Source organism: Amblyomma mixtum, chromosome 4, assembly GCF_055824585.1.
Source record: "Amblyomma mixtum isolate Tamu chromosome 4, ASM5582458v1, whole genome shotgun sequence".
In the NCBI taxonomy this organism is placed as follows: Eukaryota; Metazoa; Arthropoda; class Arachnida; order Ixodida; family Ixodidae; genus Amblyomma; species Amblyomma mixtum.
The window spans coordinates 133,358,539-133,378,907 of NC_143015.1; the positions used below are offsets into that span (position 1 = coordinate 133,358,539).

Consider the following 20,369-nt stretch of genomic DNA (forward strand, 5'->3'; position numbering starts at 1 on the left):
GAATCCGCGTGGAAATGCGGACGGGAGAGCGCCGAGAAAAAGCTTTTTATTTTTCTCCCTCAGCCAAGGGATTCCCTCCGGCACCAAAACGCCAAGAAAAAGGGATCTTCGCCCAACGTCACGTATTTTCCTTTTTCTCGTTCGGGTCTTTCCTTTTTTCTGTTGGCCTTAAAAGAAAACAGAAACATGTTTCTCTTTTCAACACGGACAATATTTGGGGAAGAAGGGAAAGCAGCAGAGTTCCTTTTTTTCCTTCTCAGTGCTTTAGAGCTCCCTTGTCTTTCTTGTCCAGTGTTGCAAGTGGGTTTGTTTTTAGCTTGCTCAGTGTTTTTGCGCCTTTCACGAGGTAAGGTCTGCCTCTTTAAGAAATACAACATCTTAGGGAAGAAGCCAGAAGACCTTTTTAGGTGGGTGGCTTAGACCATTGCTTGCTTTCCCCCTTTTCCGGCGTTTTTGAGTGTTTCAAAAAATTGGGTGACACTTTTAGTGATCGGTCGCTTTCTTTACGCACACGTTATTTGAACAGAAACACAAGACGCCCTGAAACATCCCCTCTTCGCATTCGTGTGCTTCTAGGGCACTGCGAGAACATTGTAGTGCATGTTAACACACTGAAAATTTTAGAGTATACTGACAAAAGAAAACTAGCAAAGTTGTTCGCTTTGTCTTTACATGCACTTCTAACAGAGAGTCTGCTTTTAAACTCTTTCCTCACCGGGGGCAGGTAGGTGGAAAGAGATTCGAACAAAGTGTGTGATATGATATTGGCGCATAGTATTTTTGGAGAGGAAGAGAAGAAAAAGACTGATAATATTGCCTTTGTTCTATTATCGTTCATTTGCGCTCGCCTCCGAATAACGTGACAGCACACTAAACCAGAATGAGTACTTTCGAAACGGAAAGATACTGACAACAGTTCCTGTCAGTGTACTTCTCTATGAATTTTTTTCGGAAGTTTTCTCCAAACGACAAGAAATGTAATACCTGTGACTCGCCGGTTTCTCAAAGGGCACACGCATTACCCTGGACTCGCGCCCGGCTTTTCCTTGGGCGAAGTTTTATTAACTTCGCATATTTTATGGCTGACGAAGGTCTTTACTGAGTGGAGGGCAGCAAATATTCTTACCATGTCTCCCAAGATAAAGCAGGGGTAGTTGAAAAAAATCGCTAAAATACAAACAACAATGCAGACAGAGGCAAAAAATTAAAACGAATACAAACCGCATTCTACAGGTTCTCTCTAACCCCATTTTAAAACGACGACACCGCATCGGATGGTGAAGCGTACCCGAATATGCCGCGACAGTACGCGACAAGCAAACGCTGTAGCAAGAGTCACCGCCTATGCTTCAATGACCGAGAACGCGGCGGCAATGGATGTTACAGGGTGTGGCACAGAATGTGGTATTTTCGTGTTCTCAAGGTGGGGTCAGGGACCCATTTTCCAAGAATTTTACCCTGGCCAGGGGAAGCTTGTACTCATTGCATCACCGGTGGGTACCCGGCGGCACTGGGAATCGAACCCCACACCTCTAGCATGGAAGGCGGATGCTCAACCACTTCGCCACCGTTGCGGTCTCAGTCGCAGCTGAAAGTAATTGAAAGTAATTATTAAACCTGTTTTATCTATTACAGAGTCTTGTAATTTCTTCGCAACTTTGCGTGCACCCTCTAAAACGTTCAAAGCGGGACACGTCGCTAACCAGCGTCGTCGCAGTAAGCCGACATTGGAAAGGACGGCATCTGATCAAGACGGTATTGAGAGCGCTGCTATAACTGCTTCGGTTGCCGGTCGAGTCCTTAGGGAATAAGATGATTAAAGCGAGATGAAGACATAAGAATCATAAATGACGAATACCTACGCAAGAAGGAAAGCAGAAAGTAGTGAAATCTAACGGTGCTGAAAATTTGAAAACAAAGTCGTCCCAACCAAGTGAAAACCGATGTGCGAGCGCAACTAATTCGCGTCTGGCCTAACCACACTTAAGAGTTCGTCATTTGTTTCCTTCTAACATCATGCGTCTCTGTTCTACCATTGGTAGTTGAAACTTGTGGCGTCATGACTGACAGCTAAACAAGCAAAGTCACCTAGCGACTCCGTCATCAAAGGCTGATCGGCGACGGAGGAAACATGAATACTCCACGAAAAAAAAAAATATAACACACACCCCCTGAGTACATTTCTCACTGGCTAGGCAATGTACGCAGAATTTCCGGTTGCATCGTCGACCACACGTGATAGTGGCGATGTTTTTACTCCCCAGGTAGCTCTTTCCACACCTAAGGCTGTAATGAAGTCCAAAGTACCAAGGCTGTAATGAAGTCCAATGTACCAAGGCTGTAATGAGTCCAATGTACCAAGAAATCTCTTCTGACGACGGAAAATAATAGTGATTGGCAAAAAACGTACACATACCAAAACTTGAAACAATGGTCCCTTCTTCATGCTTCGGCGAGTGTACGTTTTTTTGCCAATCACCGTAGTTGTAAGATGAAAAACCATATTGCAGCGACCAGTCTCTATTTAGCTTCAGCAAATAGGTCGCTAAACATGAAGTAAAATTTCAGGACACCGGAGAATTCACGTTTCGGTTTCGTTTGTTTTATTTCGGTTTAATGTCCCAAGGCGGCTCAGATTATGAGGGACGCCGTAGTGGAGGGCTCCGGAAATTGCGATCACCTTGGCTTCTTTAACGGGCACTGACATCGCACAGTACACGGGCCTCTAGAATTTCGCCTCCATCGAAATTCCGCCGCCATGGCCGGGAATTCACGTTTTGCTTCGATCGAAACCTGGCCAGCGTGGCTGAAAATTGAACCCGCATACTCGTGCGCAACAAATCATAACGTCAGAGCCATTCACAGCCACAATGACACGTGATAAAATGGTGTTTGCACTATGAACGGCGGATTTTTGCTTTTGAAAGCGAAACTCGTTCTTTCAGATGTGAGTGCATCTTGCTATTTAACCAAGAAAACAAGCAGGCAAAAAATAAAAATAAACGAGGAAGTAAGCAAGAAAACAAACGGCAAATTCAATTTGAACGCATTTTCTGGGGACGCCCAAATCGCCCCAGCGCTTTGGGGGTTCACGGTCGGGCGCTCGGCGAGTAATGTGGTTCCGCGGGCTATTCGGGAAAGTCCCTTCCCTTCCCTCCTCTCCCTCTGCTCTCTGGGAAAAAGGGGGCGCTGCCACCAAGCGCTGATCAGCGCCCCCTGCTGCCTTCTCTCACCGCGCAGTAGCACGGAAGCCGCGCTGTGCCGTGGTACAAATGGCTTATTGTCACGCGAGCTAAGAGTTTTGCTCGAATCAGGAGACTTCTTCCCTTGCTGCTTCCAACGTGCGGGAAGGAAATACCGCGAAAGGTGTAGCGGTAAGAAATCGGGATGGCTTTAAATAGAAAACTAAACCACTAAAGGAGGGAACACGTAAAGAAAAATTCAGCTGTGGTTATTAGTTAGCACATTTGACTTACGGGTACTCACCTATGGGGCAGAAACGTGGAGGCTAACAAAGAGGGTTCAGCTTAAGTTAAGAACAACGCAGCGAGCTATGGAAAGAAAAATTATAGATGTAACGTTAAGAGACCGGAAGCGGGCAGAATGTGCTGAGGGTGCAAACGCGGGTTAATGACATCCAAGTTGAAATCAAGAGAAGGAATGGGCTTGGGCAGGGCATGCAATGCGAAGGCAAGATAACCGCTGGTCCTTAACGGTAACGGAGTGGATTCCAAGGGAAGGCAAGCGTAGCAAGGAAGGCGGAAAGTTAGGTGGGCGGATGTGTAAGCGATGGGATGACGCAATTCTACATCGGCGCCTACTCCTGCCCAGACGGCGGCAGTCGTCTCCTCGACTTGAGTGGGGCGCACGTGAATCTGGCTCGAAGCGCTGGTCGGTCCTGAGTGCATACCGCGTCACCTGCCTATCCTCTTTCCTCTCTTCCAGGCGCCGTCTGAACGCCGTTTGTGTTTGTGATGGTTGTTTTAGCGGGTTTGCGGTGCGTCAAATCATCCGCGTGGACGGCGGGAAGCGCAGAGAGTGTGTGGTGCGCGAGCGTGACGAGCGGACATGCGTGGAACAGTGCGAGCCCTATTGAAGTGCGCAAACAAGAATTAAGTTGTAACTGCAATATATCCGTTGTTTATTCTCACTAATTTGTGTGTGCGTCGAGTTCTCTTACTCGCTCCACCTCCCCTACCGTTTGTTCATCTCCAACAGATGAGATTAAGAAATTTGCGGGGATAGGGTGGCCGCAGCTGGCAAAGGACAGGGTTAATTGGAGAGACGTGAGAGAGGCCTTTGCCCTGCAGTGGGCGTAGTCAGGCCGATGATGATGGTGACAATCGACTAAACACTAAGGCAATAAAAAATGCTCTGCGCACCAAAAAACTGGCTTACATGCATCAGGGTTGCCTGCTTCTGCCTCATCCGCTTTAATTTTACGCCCATCTGGTGCCTTCTTTGTTGAATCTGTTTTCTCTGAAGTATCAGTAGATTTCCCTTATTATATACAACCCAAGCAATTTGCACAAAAAGACGAATGTTTCGGTTGTTTCTGTACTAAAGCTAAAATCGATTCTGTGTACTTACGCTAAGAGGAAAACTAGTTAAAAAGGAGGGAAACGTCTGCTTGTCCCGCGTAATTGTGCAGTAATCATTGAATTAATGCTCTAACTTTGTTCTCTTGCATTTTGGGGGAGCAGTGTGCGTCAACCATCATTCATTCATTCATTCATTCATTCCTACGCAGAGGTGATCAAGTGGTTGAGCATCCGCCTCACATGCGAGAGGTGCGGGTTCGATCCCCAGTGCCCCGGGTATGTGCCATATCGCTCTTTGGCCACATATGCGCTTGCACCCTAAAAAACCCACCATTCATTCATGCATTCATTCATTCGTTCACATCGGGATTTAAACATTCTTCCGCACTTCTTCAGAAAGAACTGAAGCAAGAATAGTGTTTCAAACTGCCGTTTCAACCCCAACCCTTTGATTGCCATTCATTACGCTTCTACGTTCATTGCTCGCAGCGTATTACCATCGGAGATTTCCGCCACTTCCCGACAGACGGCCAATCAAGCGGGTTCAGTTCCTTTGTGTTCGGATTCTTCTCGAAAACAAAGGGCTCGTCATTTTCTTAGAACCCATTCTCTCGGATTTCCCAAGTACGCGAAGAATGCAAATTGTTCCTCGTTCTCTCGCAAGTAGCACCGCATTGATTCCTGGACCGGCCTCGTTAGCGGTACGTTCCAGCTGCGCCCATTATGTTTCAGGGGAAGCTGAAACCTCGAAAAATAAAGATATGAAGCCAGAATTGCCTAGTTTAACAAACTTCAAAGTCGGAGAACCGATATCAGTGAGAGGGACAAGAAACTGCACTCCTAGCTCGCGATGTACGCCTTCCTATTTGTTTTCTTCTTTCCCTTGGGAGGGGGGGGGGGGGGGGGAGTTGATATTTATGTGCTCCTTCTCCTAGTGTTTCGTCTTCAGCACAGCGGCTTCGAACTTGTGGTTTAAGACCATCGGGCGAAAAGTCTGTATGCTAGCTCTCACAAGAGTTGTGTGAATTCTTCCAAATGATTGGTTGGTTTATGGGGTTTAACGTCCCAAAGCGACTCAGGCTATGAGAGACGCCGTAGTGGAGGGCTCCGGAAATTTCGACCACCTGGGGCTCTTTTACGTGCGCTGACATCGCACAGTACACGGGCCTCTAGAATTTCTCCTCCTAAGAAATTCAACCACCGCGGCCGGGATCGAACCCGCGTCTTTCGGGTCAGCAGCCGAGCACCATAACCACTGAGCCACCGCGGCGGCTCTTCCAAACGATTATAATTTTAAAGGTGCACTGAAGAGGATTCTACGCTCTTCTTTTTACCACCGGAACTCGATCTACACGCTTTGAGCGCTCTTAGAAACTTCGAATTACTGTCCTGTGCGGCCGATTCCCCTATAAAATCAAATTAAACGTCCAGGCTCCCGCCTTTTCTTTTTATGCGAAGCATACTACTTTAGCTACCACTTCAGCCCTTCACCGTGGTTATGCGCCTCCAAATCACGTGATACATGACGTCAAACCACGTGACACGATGACGTCACGACAGGGGAGAAACGGGGGCCCACCTCGCGCCGTCACTGTGGTTGTGCGCCTCCAAATTACGCGACACGATGATGCTTCGCATTCTCCAGGCTTAACCAAGTTAAGCCTCAGCCTTTTTTTTTCAACTCACCTCCGAAAGTAGGAGTCAACCAACTCGTGGAGTGCCTTTCAGCTGGTAGCGTGGCGGTCGCTTTTGCTTTTATTTTGTTTCTTACGTTTTCATGAACAAATACTTTCAGTCGCAGACAACACAGCCGCTAGTTAGGCCCACGGAAATAGAAATACGTGTGGACTATTTGCTTTACGTATCACTCCACCGATGGCAGAGCGGCAAGCCGCCACGTGACTGGCTAAAAGGCAGTCCACGCGTTGTTTTTACTCATCCTACTTTCTGAGGTGAGTTAAAAGAAAAAAAGCAGGAGCAGGGATGTTTAATTAGATTTAATAGGAAAATCGGCTGCAGAGCACAATAATTCGTAGTTTATATGAATGCTTAGAGAGTGTAGATCGAGTTGCCGCAGTAATAAGACGAGTTCAGAATCCACTTTACAGAACGTCTAAATTGCAGTTTACAAGACACACGTCCGTGCGGATAGTAATCATTTTGGCTAATAATATAATCGCAAAATTTACAGGCTTTAAATGTAGACACGCACTGGTCATGGCATATATTCTTAATTTGTAGTTAGCGAATCGAAAACTTATTTTACCCGTACCTCCAGTTGGGCGGCGGGAACCGCACCCATCAAGGCTAACTTTTTCACTCAAGAATACTAAATTTCCAACAAGCGTGGACGAAATCAAAAGTTCGCAGGCCTCTGCCATGTATTGTAACGTTTATCTTAGAATCTTCTGCCAGCCCACTCATTAATCTCATACACGGATCAAAGAATTTTGATGCGAACATAACTTAACGTATGTCGTCCGACATTGAAGTTTATGAGGAAGTCGGAGGAGAAAAAAAAAACTGGCTGGCTATTTAACGTTGCTAAAGACGCAGTATTGTGCGAAAGCACAGTTTTTTGCAGGTGGACACCACTGCCACGTGCCTGAAAGAGTGATTGAGGTGTCCACTGATCTAGGGAAGCCAGTTATGCGCGTCTTCAACTTTTTCTTCGTCAATTCCAGTTTGCCCAGTGCATGCCCGCTGCCTATGCTCCACGGCCACTTTTCGGCAGCAATGTTGTCAACGGTAACGCCTATTGCTCCAGTGCCGTGTTTCTGTCATATCGTTCTCCACGCCAACGCATGCAGGCCACGCCTCTCGGTCACCACGGCCAGACAGCTCAACGGGCGATTACTAGTTTGGTAGCATATATTATTAGTTGATGAAGAAGATGATGTGCACTGCTCAGCGCGAGAGTGCGTTGCAGTTTACCATTCAGCCTGAGGACGTCATCATCATCATCAGTTTAACACGAAGCGTGTTCAGCTACAGCGATAGCCTTGTGCTCTGGCGCAGTGCCCAGCGAAGTTGATCGGTTCTCGCCGAAGCGGGTTGTAATCACATCATCATCATCATCATAAACAGCAGCAGCAGCAGCAGCACCCTGACTACGCCCACTGCAGGGCAAAGGCCTCTGCAATGTCTCTCCAATTAACCCTGTCGGCTGAGGATTAATTCGTTTATTCATAGAAGGTTTGTTCATAGGATCTTGTTCGGGGTTCACCCCTCAGAGTATTGCTTTCGCACTAAAAATTATTACAGCTTTTTTGCGCAAGAGGCGTTGTTGTAAAGCAGCAAGCCACATCAACTGCACAATAACACTCATCATAGGGCTCAGTAGTGCAGTAAATGTAAGAGCACCAACTTGGGTTACCTTGTTCGATCAAGAGCAACTTCTGATGCCTAGTCAATGGAACAAACTTGTTTCGGCTTTACTGAGCAATAACCGACTAATGTTACCAATGCGAGCGTGTGAAGAAGGGGATCTTACGTAAAAACGTTCTCGCCATTGCTATGGCCGCGAAGCGATGTTTGTTTTATTCTTTGTTCCTAGCATATGAGCAGGATAGAGAAACCAAGGTCAGGCCCAGTTGCTTTCACAACTTTCCAGGCGGTTGTCGGTGCCTCAGGCGTCTTACCTTGCAAGTTTGCGGCGGGATTTAAAGTGAATGGTGCCGAGAGCAGCGAATGCCATATTAATTTTCGACCACTACTTTATATATCACTTGCTGCTATTGCCTCTGCCCAGCTGTGTCCACTGTGGGCCTAGATACAGCCAATAAAGAGTTCGTTTAAGTGTTACACCAGGCTTTCCTTCCGTTGTCCACGACGTTATCCCTGGCTGTAATAAACGCCTTCGTGACTGAGAGCTTTCCTAGGAGAATTTTACAGTTATGGCCGCCTATCTTTGTGCTTATCATCGACTATTCTAGGAGTGAAAACATATCCCGGAGGTACCTCCAGCTGTTACTTCTTCTAAATAGAACTACAGATATTAATACCCTGTAGACTGCTGCCTTGGGTCACTTCGACCGTGATACCAATAACAGTTTCGTGATTGTATGCTATTACTTTTATCTGGATTGTATATAAGGAACGCGATGAATAAGGTTTGACAAACTCGCGCGCGTACAACTCCGACTAATAGAGACTCGTTATAACCCGTCGTTATAAGCGACGTCGTATCACCTGAAACGAGCTGCCGTATATTAATCGTACGTAACGGCACCCCCGGCGTGCGCCTTTGCTCGATCCGCTGCATTACAATGGACATTACACCACACTGCGCTATCATTGGTTATGCTTCATCTGCCTTTCTTTACTGCATACGTAAATTCGAGGCGAAAAAAAAGGAGATGTTTACTTTTAGCAGCAGCCTTTTACTAACAGTAACCAACCAAACTGGCGCATGAAACCGGTAGTAAACAGTTCTTAGCGATTAGGAAAACCTGGTCATATAGCAGGGTATTCTCTCCTCTTGTTCAGTTCTGAGAGCGCCTTTCGCTAGTAGTAGTTTCCTGCGCAAGCTCACTTTCTCAATCTCCTTACTTGATTTAGCGAATTAAAAAAAGGTGTTCAGTGGTTTAGATAAGTCATTAGGAAGCCATGTTTCCACGACGGGTGCTAAGTCAGGCTGTGAAGTTTGTAATATAAAAAAAATGGGAAAAAACGCTTTGAAGACTGAGCACAGAATGAAGTGGCAAACGCCTGCACTGACTATACAAACGAACGCTTATATCTTCACGCTAAGTGGCAATATATGGGACAGAGGTACAAAATATGCTAGTTAGCACATTCGTCTGACACTTATTCCACTCTGTATTACGTGTTTTAAGCGATTTTTTTATGTAGTATTTTAACCTTTTCCGATGGTGAACAAGCAAGACTTGAGCAGAGAACTAAAACTCTGCGGTGGGAAGGATAGAATAAGTGCGGAGTTTTTATTTCGATGCCACGCATTTACATTTCTTATGGTACATTTTCTGCACGCAAACGAGTTACAACAGGAGAAAAAAAAAACTGCCTCTATGACATTTCGTTCTCTTCGGGGAGAAAAAGAGAGAGTTCTTCACTTACTCATTCGTCCTTCCCCTTTCAAAAGAGCTCACTCGGACTATCATATACCAAAGTCACATGGCCGCAGATGGCACATTCTCACATATGCCACAGGTTAACAACAAGACAATGGTCCCATTTCATTGGTCCAACAGGAACCAGGTGAGGTCTTCGAAGAAGATATTTCACGGAGTTCCTTGTTGGGATAGGTATATACGTACGGTAGGTATAAAATGACAGCGATAAATGCATCGCTCCACTGCATCTGATCTCCTTCCCCTTACATTCCAAAGTTTACTTGGCAGAGGTCTGTATACATCATCTCAACCACCCTGGCAACTTCCGACATCTTCGCTTAAGTTGATAGCTATCATCACCATCTTCATCATATTCAACGTTACAATCCTAGGACTTCATCATCATTCCCACCATTATCATCCCTGTTGCGAGCACTCAAGACGAAGTACTCTGCCGTTGATCTCCAATTTATAATGTCTAGCAGAAGCTGCGGCCAAGCCTATCCCTAACAACTTATACAATAACTACAGCTTTATAGCCAGCAACCGATTACGGATGCCTTCGGAACACAAATACTACGACGCCGACCACATTAACCATTACACAGCTGTCGCTGTGAGAGAGAGAGTCGAGGACAAGACTGGTAAAGGATTCGCGTGCGTCAACACACCGGTAAGTACATCCCGACCGTTGTCCCAACACCGATAATCCAGTCCACCAATCACAGCGCGGCGCCGGAGAGACAAAGGATGCCCGTACGGGCAGAGAGGAGACAGGAAAGCGAACACCAAAAGGGAAAAAAAAGGTCAATGAAAGGAAAGGGAAGAAAGCAGGGAAGAAGGGAAGGAGGCGTGAAGGAACTAAAGACAGCGCCAGTGTCCGACAGAGCGCGCGCCGCAGCGGGCCGCGTAACGGCGGGCCGATGATAAATCTGTGGGACCCATCCCAGCGTGCGGTCGCATCTATCTTCGGCGCGTCCAGCGACGCACTCTCACAGGGCGGGGAGCAAAAAAAATATATATAAAGAACGGAATGAAACAAACAATGGAAAGCGGTTGGTGTTTGGCATCGTCGACGACCGCAAGGGACTCACACATACACCCGCATGTTCTGCTTTGCACTTCCCTTCGTTCCTTTTTCCCTTCGGCGCCTTTCTTCCCACGTGGGGGCGGCGCGTGGTTCTAAATGCGTCCCCAGAGTGCAACCACTGCGGCAACCCTTCTTGTCAACGGCCCAGTCGGGAAGCGATGTCGACACGCTAGATGTGTGCCGCCACGAATCTATACGGCCCTGCCACAGGCGTGAAAGCCGAGGAGTATCGTTGGACGGACACCTCCGGTGGGCGATTAGTCAACTTCGCGCGTTCCCTCAAGCTATCAGAGGCTAGCATGGGGAGGAAAGGAAAAGTGTGACGGGAATGGAAGGATTGCGGGAGAAAGTATCACGTCCACGCACCTGCGTGGATGACCATCCTTCTTCGTTTACAGGTTGTTGAAAGTGAAGAGTTGAGAAAAAAAAAAGGCCCCCTCAAAAAACTGCAGCTGAAACTAAAATACGCGGATGCATTTTTTGTTGTTGTTCTCGGCAGTAAAGACGGCTCAAGGACAAAGAATGGCACCCACAAACCAGGGACAGCCACTAGTTTGAAGGGCCTTTCTTTGTCCTTGTCTTCTGCTGGCCTTCCTGCTCAACTTACGTCCTGAAGATAGACGACCACTGTTTTTTCTTTGTTATTTTTCATTTTTTGTTAAAAATCCTTACTGGTGGAAGCTAAACATTCACGCCGTTCAAATCTTCTGCGTTTGTGTAATCTAGCTCATCGTCGTAACTACCAGTGGCCCCAGGCTACTGTTCTTTCACTGCTGTGTTTGAAGTTCTCGATCAGAATCTTTTTGGCCGATGTGCGTAAAGATATTTGAAGAGGCTGCTCCAGTTCTACTTAGTTAATGACTCTTCTAATTTAGTTATACGCTGACGTAGCAACTACGTTTAATTTTACAACCCCTACTTTATTCACAGCAAGTGTTTCTTTGGCGAGCAGATAAGCAGCATCTGAACACTTGTTTCTGGCTAGGTATAGGGAGTTTAACATCATTTTGCACGCAGGTTAGGAGGGATGGATGCTGTAGAGGATGGTTTTCGAATTAATTGTGACCCCCTGATTTTCTTCCATGTGTACTCGCATCCAATAGCTCAAAAGAAATTTGTGAATTTTTTCCAAACTAAATGCGACCACAATGACAGGGACTTAATGTCACGACCTCATCACACTCAACAGTACAATGCCTTAGCGATTGCATCTTCGTGACATTGGGCGGAATTTTAAGGACCGCTTTATCGGCTGCGGCAGGGGTTTGAGCGAATCTACGGAGATATGTGTATGAAAATAACGTTGTGCATTACGTTATAAGCAGCAATGCCTGAAACCCTATAGAGGACAGCGTCCTGAGTCGCCGTGGTGAAGCACAAAAGAAGTCTGAAGTTCTTGGCTGATCAGATTGCTGCGAGAATTAAAACGCACCCTCGCAACTTTCGGATAACTGAAAAGCAAAAAATAAACATTTCTTACGATGTACAGAAAAAAACGTTGTGAAGTTTATCAAATCTTAATCAATGGTTTTCGATGTCAAAAAGCGTTTACACTAATACGAGGTGGTCACGAAAATCGAGCTGGATGACAGACGAACGGTAGCATAGCGTTATTAATGGCAACCTTTCAGAGCATCGGCGACCCAGATTAGGTTTTGATAGCTATCATGGCTTTAGCGAAAAATGAACTACATAAAAGATTTTTTTTTTAAATAGCCAAACTAATTTACTTCGGCTTCCCTCGTGGCAAAGAAGCCATTAAACAGTTTAGTGATATACACGTGAATATACGCAGGAGAACATTTTATCTTGATGAATAGTGTCATTTGCTAGTGTTTGTGTCCCTTCTGTCACTCGAGAGCCCGAGAAGTTTAACGTTCATAGAGGCCCATTTTGTGCAATACAGAAACGCCTCAAAAAGTGGGCATTGTAAAGCGAGATGTCCACGCCCATTAATCATTTCTCCTATCAAGCAAAGTTTTCTGCCGATAGCCGCGAAAGTTAAAAAATGATATTACTAGAACAAGAATAGCGAACTAAAGAAAGTAAAGATTCCTAGAACGAGCAGTCGTTCAGAATAACGTCGTTTAGGCAGGCTCCCAGAGAATGACGGAAATCGCGTCACAGCCATGAAGTAAGACATATTTCCGGCCGTGTCGCCTTTGTTACTTGTGGTCATTGTTACAATCACTCCTCGGGCTTTAGTCTGTTCACTCGGCGACAAAAAGATTCCGCGCACAATGGAGCGGCGCCGATATGACGACCCAAAAGAACAAAGGCGTCTTTTGATGGCGGTTCCATCTGAAATACCACCCTATAAGCTGCCTCAAGAAGATGCCATCGCGAGAAAGAGGTGAAACATAATGGCGCTGGAAAACCCGGCGAAAGCTTTTCTAAGAAGCAGGGGCGTATGATTTTCGAGTTGAGCAGGCCGTTTCAGGATGTCTTGATGCTGCAAGCCGCATGCCGCCAAATGTGTGCTACGTTGTGCTGTTTTAGAACATTTACTACAAATCACCACTACGGAAATTTATTTTTTGCATGATTATAAGGGATCGTCAAGAGCTATACAGCAACAAAGAAGCAGCAAAGAATTATAAAGAAATACGAACCAAGCGTTAATGAGAAGAATAATCTCGTACAGTCAGTATACTCAAGCTCATTAATGGCAGTTTACCAATATCCCTCAAGATAGAAGTACATAACAGCTGTAGCTTACAGGTACTAACCAGTGGGGCAGAAACATGAAGGTTAACAAAATGGTTCAACTTAAGTCTAGGGCAGGTCAGCAAGCTATGGAAAGAAAAATGACAAGTGTAACGTTAAGAGACAAGACTGGGAAAGAGTGGGTTAGGGATAAACCATGAGTTAATGACTTACAAGTTAAAATCAAGAGGAAGAAACGGCTTGGGCCGGGCATATAATGCGAAGGGAAGATAAAATCGCTGATCCTTAAGGGTAACGGAGTGGATTCCAAGAGAAGGCAAGCGTAGCAGCGGACGGCAGAAAGTTAGATGGCCGCCGCGGTGGCTCAGTGGCTATGGTGCTCGACTGGCAGCTGACCCAAAAGACGCGGGGTCGATCCCGACCGCGGCGGCTAGAATTTCTTTGGAGGAGAAATTCTAGAGGCCCGTGTACTGTGCGATGTCAGTGCACGCTAAAGAACCCCAGGTGGTCGAAATTTCCGGAGCCCTTCACTACGGCGTCTCTCATAGCCTTAGTCGCTTTGGGACGTTAAACCCCATAAACCATAAACCAAACCAAAGTTAGATGGGCGGATGAGATTAAGAAGTTTGAGGGGATATGGTGGCCGCAACTGGCAAAGGACAGGGTCAGCTGGAGAGATACGGCAGAGGCCTTTGTCCTGCAGTGGGTGTAGTGAGGCTGGAGATGATGACGACGACTCAAGAATAACAGTTCACCTTAAGGGTTTATTCCCGGACATCTCCGCTGAGACAAAACGATGGCGCATGAAATGCACGTGACAACAATTTAAACTTGGGCTGCCTATTGTGAGTCGATGTGGTTCGCATTTTCATACACCCATCAAGATAATGCAGACAGTTAACAGTGACTGTACAAACGCTAACTTGAGTCCTCTTCAGGGATTCGCAGTAATTCCGGTTGTAGAACTAAGGAAGGCACAGACGGGGCTTACTGTACAACGCAGCATGTCGGCTGTGATGCGGTTAGCTCTGGCTATACGAACGACAAGTCTGTCTTCCCAGTTACTGACAAAGAATTATGTTTGGTGAGTGGACTTAAATCCAACGTATCGTATCCCTCATCCCCATTACCGCTATTGTAAAGATGGCTGCGATGCTTGCAGTGGGACTTTTAAACTCTGGCACAGCTCCCAGCTAAACTGACTACCCGTAACGAATACAAGGATGATCTCCGAAAGTTATAAGACATCCAGAAGATTTACGTTGATAACAGAAACGGAAACGGATGTTGGTATCTCAATATAGTGTACTCTAAATCGCGGCGGATCCGAAGAACCGGACACACAATGAAGTGCTCGATCAGCTGGCGAGTGAAAAGTAGATTGCATGTGTGTTTCTCGTTGTTGTGCATGTAAACACCGACATAACTGCTTGCAAGAGCTGAAAAATGGGAAGTTCACTGCTTAAGGCTCGCGCTTGTAGGGAACAAAAGCTGCTAAACCACATTAAAGGTGAAATTACGTCGCTGGCATGTTTTAATATTTCGCTTTTGGCGTGCTTTCCTTTTGTAGCTAAACATGCGAGCAAAGTGATTGTTGGGGCGTGTTGGTGAGGCATTCCAATAACTTCAAGTGCACAGACAGACAGGACGTAAAAAGATGACATTACACACACGAGAGCTAACTTGCAACAAGTTTATTGTGAAACGAAAGTGGAATATAAGCGAATCGTTGCCGGACATTACGCAAGGGCAGCAGGTGAACCATTCAATGACAACGCCAATATTTGAGTTGCTTTGATGATAAAGTGATCGACGGCTTGAATACACAATCATCCCCTAACCTATCTATTAATTCTGCCTCGACAATCTTGACTTCGAGTCTTCCGGGCTGTCAGAACCACACGTTCTCTAGTCACACCCTCTTCCGTAAACAATGTTTACAGTCTAAGCGGCCTAATTAGGACGACATCAAGGGAACACGTGCCAACACCCACACAAAAAGGAGTTTCACTGTTTAAGAACAGAAGGCTCTTTGTTAAAAGCCAACCAGCCACCGAGAACAAAAGCCCATACGTAGGAGCCGGGCATGGTTTCGCCTCAAAGCACCGCTCGCAGTGTTTTTGAGCGCCGAGCACGACAAGTTTTACACTCGTGCTGCTACGACGACGAGGGATAGACGAAAAGCTATACACAGGGAGAGTGTGGGGACCCATTCGGCTACAGGGCAAACGCAGCGTCGCTGACACAATGGCAGCGCCGCATAGCGGCGCATGCCGAGACGACGACAGGCCGGCCCAATTTTATCCGGAGCGCGGCGAACGAGCGGGCCCATTTGTCACCCGGCCGACGACGTCGACGACACGTCGTCTCCGTCGCTAACATTCTGCGCGAGGCGGTCCGTTAAGCGCGTAAGACCGCCGCCACCGCCCAGCCCGTTAGGGAGAACACCGCATCGCCACGCGCCCCGACTGCCGCTGGGGGGCGCTAGCGAGAAGAACGCGAACGGGCAAGAGAGGGGGGAGGGGGGGGGGGGAAACGAGAAATGACAAAATGGCGACCTCCCCCATCCCACCCGCCTTCTCAGTTCGAGCCTCTCTTGGGCCCCCGTTAACAAACGCCGTCGTTTTCAAACTGCGCAATCGTATACCAGAAGAAGTGGGAAAAGAAGACAGCAACGCGGGGTTGCGTCTCTCCGTAGTATAATGGTGAACAGTGAGAACAGTTAAGGCTAGCGGAGGCGGGGAGTTGAACGAGATAATGGCTAAAAGGGCCGACAGAAGGGAGGAAAAAGAGGAGATAGGGAGAGTGGTTATACCCGTGCCAGAAAGAGTCAGCGTTTTCTGTGTGATCGTCGCCGTTGTACTGCGGTAAGCGGGTTTTTGAGTTATGGGTTTTTCGCGCCTATTTATGCGAAACTGCGGTGCGCGGAAGCGGTCGTAAAGTCGTTTCCGCTTGTCCGGAGCAGACGACCGAGCAGACGACACGAGCGTGGCGAGCCCCACACGTCAGGCCCTATCGCGTTTAATGTTTGGTGGCGTTGGCGGCGACTGCGTTGGCCCCCTGGCGGCGATGGCGGCGTGAGCGGTAAAAAGAGGCTGATAGGAAGTAGCTCTGAGACAAGGCGACGACGTGCTGTTAGGTGAATGGCCCAGGAAGAATGAGCGGTTATCACTTCTGGCGCTGCTATACCCTTAGCCTTTGTGCTACACCCGTTCTTTGGAAGACAGACTTCCTGGAATTCTTGAGCATGAAAAGGCTCTGAGAAGTACCGGAGACGACTCGTAAAGCTAGAATTCAGACGTTCTTTCGACTGAAGAGGAAAACAGACACGTAGAGTAAAGGCTTATATTAGTAACATATCTTGTTTCGAATGGACGTGTTGAGAGGACAGAATATGGAATTAGGACCGAGCTAAGACTTTTGCAAGATGTCTTTGAGGATAACGGTATTGGTGTCACTGGAAACTCACCGTGAAGTGCTTTCAGGTACGTCTTCCCAGCCGCGATGAGCTGTCTCGCACAAGGGTTGAACTTCTCCAGGATGTTCTGCAAGAACACAACATAGAAACGTGTAAAGCGTCAGCAGGGGTACGTTCGTCTGCAACTCTCACGACCATGCACCGGTTTCGTAGAATCACTAGACAATAACAATAGCAACGCAATGCCTCCGTGTCGCGTGGAGCAATCCGCGACACATTTATAATCGGTGGGTGTTGTATGTACAGGTCAGTTGTAAGCAATCCTGAGGTTTACGGTCAGAAGGAATCAAGAAACGGCTGCACTTTAGAGTTCCATCCGCACAATGACTCGTGCTGGACTCCACGGGCACACGATCAACACATTACGCAGGTGGTTGAGCTCTGTTGTGTGATCTCTGAGAGAACCGGAAAGCCACAACAGGAACGCAAAGGGCACAACGCTAGAGAAGCCAAGTACGAAGTTCCCAATCCGTGGCATTCCCGAGGCACCTCCAGGTCTCTTTAATTAAGGAAATCAACTATAGAAAGTGGGGAGCCTCTCTTCTCAATACGTAATCTTGAACAGTTGCGATCGGGACTGCGTTTACCGCATCCTACTTCTTGGCTGCACCACAGACTATTTGTATCTCAGGTCTAAGTTTGTTAGCTTCAGTCATGCATAGTCACCCTCAGTTCATACATGTTCCAGTGTTCTGTAAGGTTATGTCTCGGACTCCTTCACTGATTATTTTAACTCGATTGTTGTTCAGATTGTCGCTAACAATCAAGTAAAGCTCTCTTTGTAGGTAGGTGACTGCGTTGTACCCACTGACATTGCCAGCGCTAGTAGCAGAAGTGTCTAACGATGCCATTTTTTCTTTATTTTTTTCGCAGCACAGGAGCCGGATCTTGGAAATCGGCATTGATTTCATACTCACGGTGATCATTACTTTCATTAATAAAAAATAATGCGTGAATCCAGAACACAGCCTGGACAGCGTCAAGACTAATCTACGGTCAACTCAATATACTCAATATGAAAGGGAACACACTACCCGCATTCAGCCAATAATCACAGCACATATATAAATGTATGAGTGAAAAGTGCACTTCTTTGTTTTTAGCAGCATTCCTGCGTACCCATGTTGCCCATGAGACATTTTCAACTTCAGTGCAGAAGCAACAACAGCATTCATTTGTGTGTGCAAAATTGCTGCTCCCTTCCATATTGGAGCGGCCTGCACTTTACAGGCAACTCTACTTTCCCTACCCTTTCACTTGCCCGTGGACTGCTTGGCTTTGTTCAGACTCGGGGGATCTCCAATGACCATATAGTGAGGCAAGTGCCGCTTTATAACGGGGCCCTAAAGCCTACAATTAAGTTTTTCTTTCTCCTTGGTGCAGTTCTTTCCTCAATCATAAAATGGCGCAAATATGTTCTTATTTGCGTAAAAGCATAAAAAAAACTAGCCCAAAATAATTTTAAAGGGTGCGACCTCATGGAATGTACGTTGACAGCTTGCGAATACGTGACAAAACCTCTACTTCAAAGAGCGTCAGTTCTATTATCGTCTCGTCGCTCACTTCACACAACTTAATTAGAGCCTCTACAAAGAAACCAAATTAATTTTAAACCAATACGATCGCAACTTTTCTTTTTAAACGCATTCCCACATTTGGTCACTGAATCCACTGGAGCATCGACCACCAGGTTAGCATGGCACAGAAAATTATGCGTAAGCTCGTTTCAATAGCTGCACCCGGTCCGTTTCTTAGTACTTTTGCCCGTGTAGCTCACAGGAGTGCATAGTACGTCAAACACTGTCCTGTGCGAGCAATTTTTCTACTGTCATTAATTTTCTGTCTTCCTATACATAGTTTAGACAGGGAATAGTCTGTCTTCCAAGTTCGCAACGGCTACTACCACCTGCGCACTTTGTAAAGAAATTGTCTCATAATGACGCTTTGTTCAGTTAATACAAGGACGGCCATCGCGGCTATTCGCTGCTGCCCCAATAGAAACCTCTAGCCTAAAAGTAAAGTGACGTCACGGCGCATGCAGTCATTGCAGGCGGCGCACAAAGCACCCCCCCCCCCCCCCCCCCTAGTGTTACGCGCAAGTTTTTCGCTTCATATTTTCTTTTTTTTTGCCTTAGGGCCGAGTAGCTAACCAGAATCCTCTCTTTATCTTTTTCCTTCTTGCATTCATGACTAGAAGGAAATCATCAAAGAACGTAGGTACAGGGCTTAGAGCGTTAAAGGCTCATCCACAAAGCGTTTCTTATAACTCGGGTCTTCAAAGACGAGTCGTTTACTTCCCGCCACTCTTAAATCGCGCTTTCAGTGAGTAAGTTGTCTGTGTCCCTTTGGCCTTAGTAAGCGGAGTCCCAGGTGGGCTGAGATTAGCCGTTATCCCCACCGCTCTCCAGAATTTTTCTTCTTTTTTCGACGCCTTCGATGTGGTCTTCCTTCGAAAAAATGGGGCATGGGAGTGGCTTGGTGCTTCTTTGAAAATTTACTTTACTTCGTGTATCCTGAAAGACGCCTCTGAGGTGACGCACCACTACGTATACGCTGGAGACGGCAAGTGAGCAGAAATACTTAAAAACACACCCGCTCTACTAAGCGAGATATTTCGCTTTGAAGATCACACTTACCCCCAATTTTCTGAAAATAAGGTAAAAAAAATACATTGTGCGTATAGGACAACATCCCACAGTCAACTGCAACCTTGAAATGCTCACCGTGAATTCGCCTATGATAAATCCTAAATAGTGTAATCTGCAGCGGGGAAGTAAACTGACCATCCGTCAAACAGAATTCCGCAATTAAAAATGACAATTTGAGAATACCAACTGCAAATGGGCCTAAATAAAGCTTGCTGTCGGGCTAGTTCGTGCATATTGAATGGTGGAAGCGCCAGCGCAAGTCCACGTTTTCCGGCTGTGTTGTATAAATTTGCCCCAGGTGACCCTTAAACCAACCGCCACTTTAAAGGTTCCGATTCCAAGCACTGTCGACAATCGACATCCACTACCACCGCTCGACAGCACTGTGCAACTATCAGCCCTTTCTGCAGCATTCGTCGAAGACTGCAGCACTGTTGATGTTCACTGGTCACTCACCACGGTCAAAAAAGAAATGACGGTAGCGCTATGGCTTCCTTAGCAAAACTTAGCAACACTGTATTAGGCCACACTGTGTTTCGCCCGAAGCAGGCGAACAGCGCGCCGCCATGTTCTGAACGTAACCCGTATCATGCCCGTAGCGTGCGCACGCTATAGTTTATATCGCACGCACGCACGCACGCACGCACGCACGCACGCAAGACGCGTACGGATGCATAGCGTTACGCGCATGCGCATTCGTTACGCCGCAGTCTCACTTCGTACGCCCAGCTAAAAAATGGCTGAGGCTTAACCTGGTTAAGCCTGGAGAATGCGAAGCATCATCGTGTCGCGTAATTTGGAGGCGCACAACCACAGTGACGGCGCGAGGTGGGCTCCCGTTTCTCCACTGTCGTGACGTCATCGTGTCAC

The 20,369-nt window shown here is 46.9% G+C and overlaps 1 protein-coding gene across 1 annotated transcript in view; it reads right to left on the minus strand.

The window, feature by feature from the left end:
- The window catches only part of IRSp53 (Insulin receptor substrate 53 kDa), a 162,284-nt gene that overhangs the window by 93,315 nt on the left and 48,600 nt on the right, over positions 1 to 20,369 (minus strand). The window contains exon 2 of the mRNA XM_089588050.1: positions 16,843 to 16,918. Within this exon, the coding sequence (XP_089444176.1) occupies positions 16,843 to 16,918 (76 nt within the window). The remainder of the gene's footprint in view (positions 1 to 16,842; positions 16,919 to 20,369) is intronic.